The sequence below is a fragment of the Colletotrichum graminicola genome, assembly GCF_000149035.1.
Source record: "Colletotrichum graminicola M1.001 genomic scaffold supercont1.107, whole genome shotgun sequence".
NCBI lineage: Eukaryota > Fungi > Ascomycota > Sordariomycetes > Glomerellales > Glomerellaceae > Colletotrichum > Colletotrichum graminicola.
Window position 1 is genome coordinate 1,838 of NW_007361111.1, and position 12,509 is coordinate 14,346.

The window sequence follows — 12,509 nt, forward strand, 5'->3', positions numbered from 1 at the left end:
TCTAATCTACATATAAGCAGTAAGCTTTTACTAGTAATTTTATAATAGTTATACGTCTGCTATTAGCATATATACTTAGTAGCTATAGGCTTATAAATATAAAAAGTCTAGCTTTACTATTAGTAAAGGCTTAGCGTGCTTATTAAGTATAAAATATAAGTAAAATAGTTAATATAGGGATTTCTACCCCTAAGCTACTAATAGTATTTAATTATAAAGGTATATAGCTACTATTATAATTTTAGGCTATAAGACTTTAGGTAACTTAGCGTTAATATATATATATTACGCCTTAAGTTTAATAATTATAGTAATTTACTTAGCGCTACTATTTTAAGCCTAGGTATTTACTACTAACAGCTTAATAGAGATCCTATAGTTAAAGAGCGTATCTATAAGTTACTTAAGGCGTAGGATTTCTTAGTTAGCCTTAATAACTTTTAGTATAATTAAATATTTAGTTTTTAGTATTATAAGGAAGCCCCTTATTATTAAATTAATAGTATCTTAGTAGTAGCTATATAAGTAGAAATCCTATATAAGGCCTTTTACCTAATCTAAGATTATTATTACTAAGTAGTATCCTATATAGCCTTATTTAAGATTATAAAAGTCTAGCACTAGGTAATTACCTAGCGCTATATTTATAATAGATTTATAAGGCTAGTAGTAAATCTACTGCCTTATCTTACTAAGACTATATAAATTACAGTCTTATATTATTATAGCGTTAACTTAGGTTAGATATACTCTACACGTAGTATTTATAATCCTTTATAAAGCCTTAGCACCTAAGTAGCTAAGACGCTTATACTATATTATTATATTACTATAAAGCAGTTATTACTATATTAACGTTATATATTTATTTCTTACTTATAAAGTTAGTAGCAAATTATTAGTAGAGTACGTAGTAAAAGCGCCTTTACTTTCTTAGCTATAGCTATATTACCTATAATATTTAAGCACTTATTAGTTAGCTTATTCCTTAATATAGCCTATAAGGCTGTAATCTGTACGCCTTAAGTAATTATTACCTAGGCTTATATCTTACTATATACCTTACTAGTATAACCTTATAAAGGAAATAAGTAATATAGTAAATACGCTATAATATATTACGTTATATATATAGAGCTTTATTAGTAAGCTATTAGCGCCCTTTAAAGTAATCTCTATAGTACTATATCCTTTAATTATAACTTAGGTAGTACTAGCCTAGATATAGTTACTAATTAGGGCTACTACTAATATAACAAACTATAATATATAGTTAAACATATAGTTAGTAGTACCTAAATTAAGTAAGGCTAAATTACCTAGCTTATAGCCTTATAAAGTAGTATAAAAAGCCACCTTTACGTAGTATCTACTATATAGTTAATATAACTTAGCCTTAATTCTTTATACTTATTTAGTAAGGTTAAGATTACTTATAATATACTTATTAATCTATTACTAACGTTATATATTTACCTACTAATTATTAGGCCTTTATAACTTATTTATAAAGTAATAAAGTTATAATAAATAAGGATTAAAGTATATAAAGCACTTTACTTTCTTACTTACACTTTATTAATAGTAATATCTCTTATTAGTTAATTTATTCTCCTTTACTATATCTTTACTATACGTTAGGTTATTATTACTATTACTTCTAGTTAGGTTAAATACGCTACAGCCTACTTAGCTATAATACAGTAAGTTATTAGTAAGAGCTTTAACCCTCTCTAGCGCTATCTTATAGAGAGACTACTAGTTAAGATTATTCTAATTACTTATTATTTTACTTATTACTATATATAAATCTAGCTAGGCGCTAAGTAAACTATTTTATAAAGCAGTAGTAAGGTTATTAAACTAGATTAATAGCTATTAGTAGTTAAGTAAATTAACTTATACTAGTTTACTATAAGCTATATTCTATTTATTAAGCTATGTAGTAAGATCTTTCTTAGTAGTTAAGGCCTTTTACTAGGCTTTTACTAACACTTTACTATATTTATTATAGGCGTACTTTATATGCTCTTCTTTAGTTATTCCTACTACTACACTAAGCTTATTAAGCTATTTAGCTAGTAATTTATTAGACTTATAATATCTTTCTTAAAAATTTATAAATATAGTAGATTTAACTATATTAGCTACGTCTTTAACGTCTTTTTACTAAGTAGTATACTTATGCACTTCCTTATAATAGTAGCTTATCCTACTATTTAAGTATATAAGATTATATAAGTTAAGATTATCTAGCGTTATTATATATTTAGTTTTATATATAAGCCTATTAGGTATAGTTATAATAGCCTTACTTCTTACTATATATAGCTATATAGTTACTTACTAAGATATCCTAGTAATTACTATAGCTATAGTAACCTCTTAGTAAGCAGTAAGCTTATCCTTAGTTAAGGCGTATAGATATTACATTATAAGCAGCTTTATTAGTTTCTTTAGATATATCTTAAGGATTAATTAGTCTGCTACTATAACCTCTAGGTTAATATACTCCTAGAGATTATAACGCTTTGCCTTTACTTAGATAGCGTTAAGCTATATAAACTAATTACTACGTAATTACAGGATAGTTACCTTATTATTATAGTTCTTATTAATTATTATAATAGTATTTAATTAGTAAATAGGCACGTTAGTTATTATAGACGTATATATTAGACTATTAATTATTAAATAGTAGGGATTATAATAGTTAATTAATTCTATTATATGTTATATATCTATAGTAAATTACTATAGAAATAGGGAAAACCCCCTATTTCTTAGTTAGGAAATCCCCGGCCAATCCTAGCGATATTATTAGTGGACTTGCCACTAGAAGTGGGGCCAATTCACCGCCTATTCCCCGACAATTCGCCGTAGGGCAACCGTGCATTCGCCGGCTAATTCACGTGTAATTCCGCCACATTTGACATATGCTTTAGTAGTCAGCAAATCTCGGAGTGCTTCAACCCAAGACCAATCGTTCTAAGGTAAAAGTTCAACTATTTAGTGGAAAGTGTATAGCGAGGGCTTTTAATTAGGTTTATTAAAAATTAGTACTTAGGGACCACTTCGTTCTACTAACAAATGTTGCCAATTTAGAAAACATAAGGCCTATAAATAAGAGGTCTGTTCGCCCTCAAGTGGTTATCCAAATGTGTCACACTACGAACAACGTCTACCTATCACACTACCAACAACATCTACCGCATTTTCTTCCTCGTCACACTTTTCGCTACGTTGCACACTATAGAAGACCTATCACCAGATCCTTACGTTTCAAATTCATACAAGGAAGCCAGAAACCACTTAGAGAGCCTTCAACCAGAGAGCTTTTATCGCTAGGGGTTCAACCTCTACCGTACAACTAATGACAATCAACCTCTCTAGGACCGATATGTTTCAAATCTCAACCATCAAATCAACGACACTTTCTCCTATGAGTCAGAAGCTGATCGCCAAACGTTACAAGGAATCTTTCGCTTGCATATTATTAAGGAGCCGGACTTGGAAGGTGCTTCAATTCTAGAAGTAAGGGATAGGTTTACCTTATGGGTTTCCACCCTTCCTAGCGAGGCCGATCTTCAACGCGATCTTCCCCACGTTGATGATCGTGACCACGTCCTTTTTACCTATCCGTTATATGTGGATGCCGAATGTCTACAGTCACTTCAAGATAAAGAAGACGCAACTTCTATAGGGGCTAACGAGACGCCAACTGTTTTCATCAAAGCTATCAATAGCAGTCTCAAATACCCATCTTCAGAGGATGATGAGTTTGGAGAAGAAAACGACGATGACGGAGACAGCGAGGAGGAAAAGAAATGTATGTATGTGAGCTGCGAGGAAATACTCGTCTACTGGGAAAACTTGTCGCCCGGGTGGAATTGGGAACGACTGTACGGAGCCTGCAGGTGGCCACAGAAGCGGCCGTGGCGGGGAGACATTGTATCCGATATTGTATCCATGTAGGCCTGCGTATGGAATGACTTAATTAGTGTTTCTGCTATTTTGGTTTAGCTACAGTATTCGTTAAAAAAGTGTTGAACAGACAGCGATGTCCATGCCCGCCGTCAAGCTTCTACTCGTCGTCACGATCCCGCTAAGCGCGCCGCACCCGCCCTCCGACGCGTTCACCAGATCTCAGAACTCCGTCTTTGCCTTGCAGCAGACCATAGGTGCAGAGTCCGCCTCGAACATGGACGTGCTGAAGATCACGTCAAGTCGTTCAAGCATCCTGGGCCGACGACGCCGGATCCAGCGGGTATCGCTGCGGCCTCCACTACTTCTACACGTCGTTGATGGGCAATCTTTGGAGCTCGTAACCAGGAGACACAGCCATCTCGCCGGGCTTTTGCTTCGCGCTCATGCTGTCTAGTGCGCGCACCTAGACGACTCAACAGTCAGACGACACGGTGTACAGGCTTGGGCTGAACAGCTATCTCTCCCAGATATTGTAGGTGATGCATAACTGGACGGCGAGGTACTAGGGCCAGAAGGCGTACCACTGGGCCCGAGTGGTTTTAGCCGTGTGTCTCCCTTGACTCTAATTCCGCATATTAGGGCTCCCTTCTTTTGATGATGGCCAATGTTGAGATTAGAACTCTTATTCACATGACTTCGTCCAAGTGAGCTAGGTCTAAAAGGATGCGCAGCAAGTGTAATTTTCACTCCGTAACCAGCTTAGGTACCTGGAACTCCCACCCGGACATTGCTTTTATTTCCTCGAACTCTCCGCTTTCAACTCATCATTTCTGTTGAGGTCATGTCATTTTCGTCACAACTCGATTGCGTAAGCGAAGAAGGATGCCGGTGAGATATCTCGGACTGCCTAATTCAAAGAGAGGCGTAGTCAGGGATGACCGGTTGTTCTATATTTCACTGTCGCAATTGCTTATCTATAGAACTCACGTCACTTGCGGTCGTCTGACCGTTTCACAGCCCCTTGAGCTGGGTCTTCCGCCATGATGAGCCACGCTGGGAGGAATCGCGCGTGACCAGTATTATGCTGACCACCTCTGTGCTCTAATAGTTCATAAGCGCCCCCCCCCCACCCCCCCCCCCCCCGCCCGACATTGCTTCGGTCCGACAGCACTTTTCTATTTCGACTCTTTGACAGAGACACTGAAAGTTCTGGGCATCCCATGACTCGAAATTTCGTCAAAATGGATGGTCTCAAAGGCAAAGGGAGGCGTTTGAGCGACGCTCCCTACTCTCAAGACAGCGAGGATATCCCGACATATCAAACACCCAGTGCTGGCTTCGCCAACCTGCCTTCCGACTCAAAACCCCCTTTGAATTCGCTGGTCAAGTTCTCTCCATCTTTCCAATGTTACCTTGACAAGCAGGAAGGCTTCTACTACCTCGGTCCCGTCTGGTCAGAAGAACGCCTCTTTGCCTTCTCTGCTAGTGCAAGACTCCAAACCACTATGCAACCCCTCCATCTCCACAATGGGCCAAGCGAGAGGGACCCCATCATCGTCAGGATGACACAGAAGAACCCCCGCTCCGTCAACTTTGCAGCGACAATCACCCTCCACGACCCGTCAGACCCACACGCTGTCGCGGAAGAGATTTCCTATGAAAAGCCGCTGAACCCGCGATCCAGCTCTCTGTTTGCCTCATGCCTTGCCTTCCGGGTCAGGGTTGGCAAAGAGGGCAGAGAAGAGGAGTTTCAATGGAGGCGCTCGAGCGGGACAGAGGTCAAGGAGCTCGCGCGGCATTCGATCGGGGGCAAGTTGGTGAGGATGTACGGCCCAAAGGCTGGCGCCGGAGGGAGCAGAAAGGCTCGTGAGTAGGGCTTCTCGAGCGATGGGAATGAAGCCGTTGCGGTCTTGGCACCGACGTCGAATATCGGGACTGCGAACGGCTTGAAGTTCAAGTTTATGGGGACAGCGTTGACGGGGGACTTGGGAGAGAGGTGGGAAAGCGTGGCTGTCATCACGGGGCTCTGGTTGTTCGGGATTTCTCGCGCGCGCGAGAAGGATGATGCGTGATGCGAGTGAAGTATAGGCTGGTTACCCATACTATTCGTCACCCATCCAGAAAGGTTCAAAAGGGCTGGGATGACCACGCATCTGCACTGGCCCTCCCAGAGCAGCAAAACAAGGCATTCCAGGCCCAGCTGGAGGACCAGCGGCAACGCAAGAGGAAAAAGGTCTCACTATCACTTAACCGCACCTTCGCCACTATAGAAGATATCCAGCGGGAGCAAAATACGAAACCCCTTATAGGGTCCTAGCGTCCGCTTTTAGATAGCTTACTTCTTTTTCTTTTTCCTTAAGCTTAGCTAAGGTTATAGTAACTATAGCTCTTAGATTATAGACTTTATTACTTTTATTCTTAAGCATACTACTAAGTTTATTTACTATATTATATATCTAGGTAAGCTTAGAGTTATTCTTCTTAATACGTCCTATAATAATTTTATAGGTATATTAGGTGTAGCTAAATTCTTTATTAGAGGCTTTAGTGTCTTTTATCTTATTATCTAGATTATATACTAAGGTAACTAGAGTTTTCTTTTACTAAAGTTAAATAAAGTAGAAGTTATTTATAGTGTAGATATTTTATTATTATACTATTAAAAGAGTATTAAGGTTAACTTACTTAATAAAAGTAATTAAAGTGTTATAGTTAGTTTCTAAATAGTAAGGTTTTTACTAATAGTAAGCAGAGGTTAATACTTAGTAATAGTAATATAAGTCTTTACTAATTTATTAATTACTTAGTAATTAGTTAGGGGGCTAATAGTTATTATAGTAGCTTATATAGCTTTTGTTAATTAAATTACTAAGGTTAAATACTAAAAAGGTATTTAAAGAATATATTATAAGTTAAATACTAAAGAGCTATAAAAGTCTGTTCTTAAGTGCGTCTAAGTCTATCTTATATATAAGTCTAAGTTATTCCTTAAATAACCTTCCTATCTAATAGTTATAAGTAATTATAGATCCTATATAAGGTAAGCGCTTAGTAAATACTAGTAAGCGCTTACTTTTATAATCTCTAGTAATTACCTTATTATATAATTACTTCCTTATCTTTATGTAACCTATACTATAGCTCTTCTGTTCTAGGGAGTTATCTATTTATCCTTTGTCTTTTGTCTGTATAAATACTACTGCTGCTTATTATCTGCCTATTAGGTAGGGTAATATAGCCTATAACTTATTAGGTTATAACATTAGCGTTACTCTGTATTTAAGGTAAAGGTGCTACGTTTAATAAAGATATTTAAGTATATAATTTATAACCTTTTAGTAATCTAGATTTAGATTATAGTTAAAGTAGGTAAGCTAGCTAGCTGTAAAGGTAACGTCTAGCTAAGTTATTACTACTATATAAAAGATTATTTTTACCTTTTTTTAACATTAGTTAACCTCTTATAATAAGGCTATATATTTACTAGGTAGTAGCTTAGCCTTTACTATAAGTAATAATTTATTATTTTTATATTTATTATTTATTAGTTATAGTTTAGTTATTTTATTATATTATACTACTTATAAGAGCTAGAGATAATAGTTATTTTAGTTATAAATTACCTTAAGGCTAAGAAACTATTACAGGAGGCCTCTGCCTTTAAGGTAGTATTATTACTAAAGGGCTACTATCTTATTACTTACTTACGCTTTATCTATATACTAATAGGCTTATATAAAGTTATTAATATAAAAAAAGAATATAATATAATCCTTCTTCTAATAGTAATTCTTACTAGGTATTTAGTAAAAGCCTAATATAGTAAGCCTTTCTTTAAGGTGCTTTTACTATAGTAAAGGAGATTAGTAGAGCCTATAGAGCGCTTTTAATAACTAGAAGATCTAGCTAGTAATTTAGTAGCCTAGAGGTATCTTTATAAATACTACCTTATTAATAGTAATATAAATAAATATATTTACTATATTATATTAAAGTAGTTCTAGGTTAAAGTAAGTAAATATTACTATTAGTATTTTAAATAATATACCTACTAATATAGCTATATAAGTATCTTATAAATCCTTTACTTATAAGTTACTATAGATAATAAGTCTTACTTTAAATTTAGTTAGTTAACTATATTTATTAAGCTTATAGGTATATACCTAGTAGTAGCTAAGGACTTAATGCTCTTTAGCTACTACTTATAGTACTATTATCTATAACTTTAATATTTTATACTTATATAAGTGTACTTCTTTAGTAGTTTTAAATTACTTTTTATATAGGTAGCTTTTTAACTGTCTATAAATTAGTAAAAGGTATAGTAACTTCTAATATATAGTAATTAGCCTACTAGGTCTATTAACGCCTTTATTACGTGCTAGTAATTTACTAGTAACGTCTTTATAATTATTATATCTATTAGGCGTTTTATACTTAATTAAGTAGCCTTAGGCGCACTTTAGCTTAAGGTAGTAGTCTTTACTTATTAGCTAACTTTATAATATACTAGACTATATTATTATCTATAAGCTACCTTATATATAGTCTATAATCTTTTGTTATTAAGTAAGCCCTATAAGGGAAGTAGCCTTAAATAAATTCCTTAGCGTAATCTAACTACCTATATATATAGTAAGATAATATCCTTTTATAATACCTTTAAATAAGGTTACTACTAGCTAGAGATTACTTAATAGGCTAGCTATAGTTACTTAGGAATTTAACACCTTTTTATACTTAGTAACGTCTTATAAATTAATTATATAGGGATAAGATAAGATATAGAGGATAACTACCTTTATTATTTTAAAACTATTAGTTTCTAATAAGTTATTAGCTTATAGGCTATTAGCTATTAATAAATTAATTAATACGCTATTAGCTATTAATTTAAGTATTTACTTATTAAATATTCTACTATTAGTAATTATTTAGCTATTAGCTATTAGATTAATTAATTTAGAGCTATTAGTTTCTATTTTACTACCCTTTATATTAATATTTATTAAGACTATAAAAAAGACGCTTAGTAGTAATAGTAGTAAATTAAGGAGAAGTATAAACTTTACTTACTTATTTAGATATTCTAGTGTGTTACCTAATTATAAAGCGCTTAGTAAAGTAATATTAGTATACTTAATTACTTTATCTATTTCCTTATTAGCTTTTTTATATAAAAGATATTAATTACTAGCTGCTATTAGCTAGTTAATTTATTATTAAATTACTATAAGGTTAGCTTTATAAAGCTTATTAAGTAATTTATCTAGTAATCTATTAAAGAGTTATTTCTTATTAAATATTATATTATATATAGTAAAGACCTCATTTTATACTAAATACTAGATATAATCAGAATTACTAGATATATATCTAATAAGAAATCTAATCTATATATAGGTAGTAAGCTTTTACTAGTAGTTCTATAATAGTTATATATCTGCTATTAGCATATACACTTAGTAGCTATAGTCTTATAAATATAAAGGATCTAGCTTTACTATTAGTAAAGGTTTAGTGTTCTTATTAAGTATAAAATATAAGTAAAATAATTAATATAGGGACTTCTACCCCTAAGCTACTAATAGCGTTTAATTATAAATATAGGTAGCTATAGTTATAGTTTTAGGCTATAGGACTTTAGGTAATTTTATATTAATATATATATATTATATATTAAGTTTAATAATTATAGTAATTTACTTAGCGCCTCTATTTTAAGCCTAGGTATTTACTACTAATAGCTTAATAGAGATCCTATAATTAAAAATTATATCTAAAAGTTACTTAAGGCATAGGATTTCTTAGTTAGCCTTAATAACTTTTAAGGTAATTAAATATTTAGTTTTTAGTATTATAAGAAAGCCTTTTATTATTAATTTAATAGTATCTAAGTAGTAGCTATATAAGTAGAAATCCTATATAAGTCTTATTACCTAATCTAAGATTATTATTACTAAGTAGTATCTTATATAGCCTAGTTTAAGATTATAAAAGTCTAGCGCTAGATAATTACCTAGCACTATATTTATAATTAATTTATAAGGCTAGTAGTAAATCTACTACCTTATTTTACTAAGACTATATAAATTATAGTCTTTAATTATTATAGTATTAACTTAGGTTAGATATACTTTATATGTAGTATTTATAATCCTTTATAAAGCCTTAGCACCTAGGTAGCTAAGACGCTTATACTATATTATTATATTACTATAAAGTAGCTATTACTATATTAATATTATATATTTATTTCTTACTTATAGGGTTAGTAGTAAATTATTAGTAAGGTATATAGTAAAAGCACTTTTACTTTCTTAGCTATAGCTATATTACTTATAATATTTAAGCACTTATTAGTTACTTTATTCCTTAATATAGCCTATAAGACTATAGTTTATACGCCTTAGGTAATTATTACCTAGACTTATATCTTACTATATACCTTACTAGTATAACCTTATAAAGGAAATAAGTAATATAGTAAATACGCTATAATATATTACGTTATATATATAGAGCTTTATTAGTAAGCTATTAGCGCCTTTTAAAGTAATCTTTATAGTACTATATCCTTTAATTATAACTTAAGTAGTACCTACCTAGATATAGTTACTAATTAGAGCTACTATTAATATAATAAACTATAATATATAGTTAAATATATATTTAGTAGTACTTAAATTAAGTAAGGCTAAACTACCTAGCTTATAGCCTTATAAAGTAGTATAAAAAGCCACCTTTATATAGTATTTACTATATAGTTAATATAACTTAGCCTTAATTCTTTATACTTATTTAGTAAGGTTAAGGTTACTTATAATATACTTATTAATTTATTACTAGCGTTAAGTATTTACTTACTAATTATTAGGCCTTTATAATTTATTTATAAAGTAATAAAGTTATAATAAATAAGGATTAAAGTATATAAGACGCTTTACCTTTTTACTTACACTTTATTAGTAGTAATACCTCTTATTATTAAATTTACTATCTTTTACTATACCTTTAGTATATATTAGGCTATTATTATTATTACCTCTAGTTAGGCTAAATACGCTACAGCCTACTTAGCTATAATATAGTAAGTTATTAGTAAGGGCTTTAACCCTCTCTAGCGCTATCTTATAAAGAGACTACTAGTTAAGATTATTCTAATTACTTATTATTCTACTAGTTACTATATAAGAATCTAGCTAGGCACTAAGCACACTACTTTATAGCGTAGTAATAAGGTTATTAAACTAGATTAATAGCTATTAATAGTTAGGTAAATTAACTTATCTTAATTTACTATAGGCTATATTATATTTATTAAGCTATATAGTAAGATCTTTTTTAGTAGTTAAGGTCTTTTACTAGGCCTTTACTAATACCTTACTATACTTATTATAAGTAAACTTTATATATTCTTCTTAAGTTATTTCTACTACTACGTTAAGCTTATTAAGCTATTTAGCTAGTTATTTAGTAGACTTATAACACCTTCCTTAAAGATTTATAGATATAGTAGATTTAACTATATTAGCTATATTTTTAACGTTCTTTTAGTAAGTAGTATACTTATATACTTCTTTATAATAGTAGCTTATTTAGCTATTTAGGTATATAAGTTTATATAGGTTAAAATTATCTAGCGTTACTATATATTCTAATTTATATATAAGCCTATTAGGTATAGTTATAATAGCCTTACTTCTTGCTATTTATAGCTATATAGTTACTTACTAGGATATCCTAGTAGTTACTATAGCTATAGTAACTTCTTAGTAAGTAGTAAGCTCTTCTTTAGTTAAGATATATAGATACTACGTTACTAGTAGTTTTATTAGTTTCTTTAGATATATATTAAGAATTAATTAGTCTGCTGTTATAACTTCTAGGTTAATATACTTCTAGAGATTATAACGCTTTATCTTTACTTAGATAGCGTTAAGCTATATAAACTAGTTACTATATAATTATAAGATAGTTACCTTATTATTATTATTATTATTATTTATTCTAATAGTATGTAATTAATAGATAGGTATATTAGTTATTATAGATATATATATTAGACTATTAATTATTAAATTATAAAGATTAGAATAGTTAATTAATTAATTCTTAGATATGTTATATAACTATTATCTAATCCTATAGAAACAGAGAAAAACCCCTATTTCTTAGTTAGGAAATCCTAGGCTAATCCTAACGATATTATTAGTAAAGTTATCCCTATAAGTAGGGCTAATTCACTGCCTATTCCCTGACAATCCGCCGTAGGGTAACTATGTATTTGCTGGCTAATTTACGTGTAATTCCGCCACATTTAACAGTAACACTTAAGGTCTAAGTTAATAAATTACTAGATATCCTTTTAGATAAAGTAAAAGTAAAGTTAAATTAACTATAGGAACTAATCTTTATATATAGTTATTAGGCTATAAAGCTTAACGTTAGTTATAAGACTAATAGTTACTTCTAAAGTTATTATAAGTAATAAGGAATAAATAATAAGGAAAAAGAAGTTAGTAAGAAAGGAGTTTTAAAAAATAAGTAACGCTTCTTAATAGTAGAGGTTTTTATTA

The 12,509-nt window shown here is 31.2% G+C and overlaps 2 protein-coding genes across 2 annotated transcripts; both read left to right on the forward strand.

The window, feature by feature from the left end:
* Positions 1-4,060: 4,060 nt before the first annotated feature.
* On the forward strand, positions 4,061-4,381 carry GLRG_11693 (uncharacterized protein; the record flags this gene model as incomplete). The annotated part of the gene is made up of 1 exon (XM_008102377.1): positions 4,061-4,381. The coding sequence occupies one exon, from the start codon at positions 4,061-4,063 to the stop codon at positions 4,379-4,381; it is 321 nt and encodes a 106-aa protein (XP_008100568.1).
* A 787-nt stretch (positions 4,382-5,168) lies between these two features.
* Positions 5,169-5,801, forward strand: GLRG_11694 (uncharacterized protein; the record flags this gene model as incomplete). Its single annotated transcript, XM_008102378.1, has 1 exon — positions 5,169-5,801. The coding sequence occupies one exon, from the start codon at positions 5,169-5,171 to the stop codon at positions 5,799-5,801; it is 633 nt and encodes a 210-aa protein (XP_008100569.1).
* Between the last annotated feature and the right edge of the window lie 6,708 nt (positions 5,802-12,509).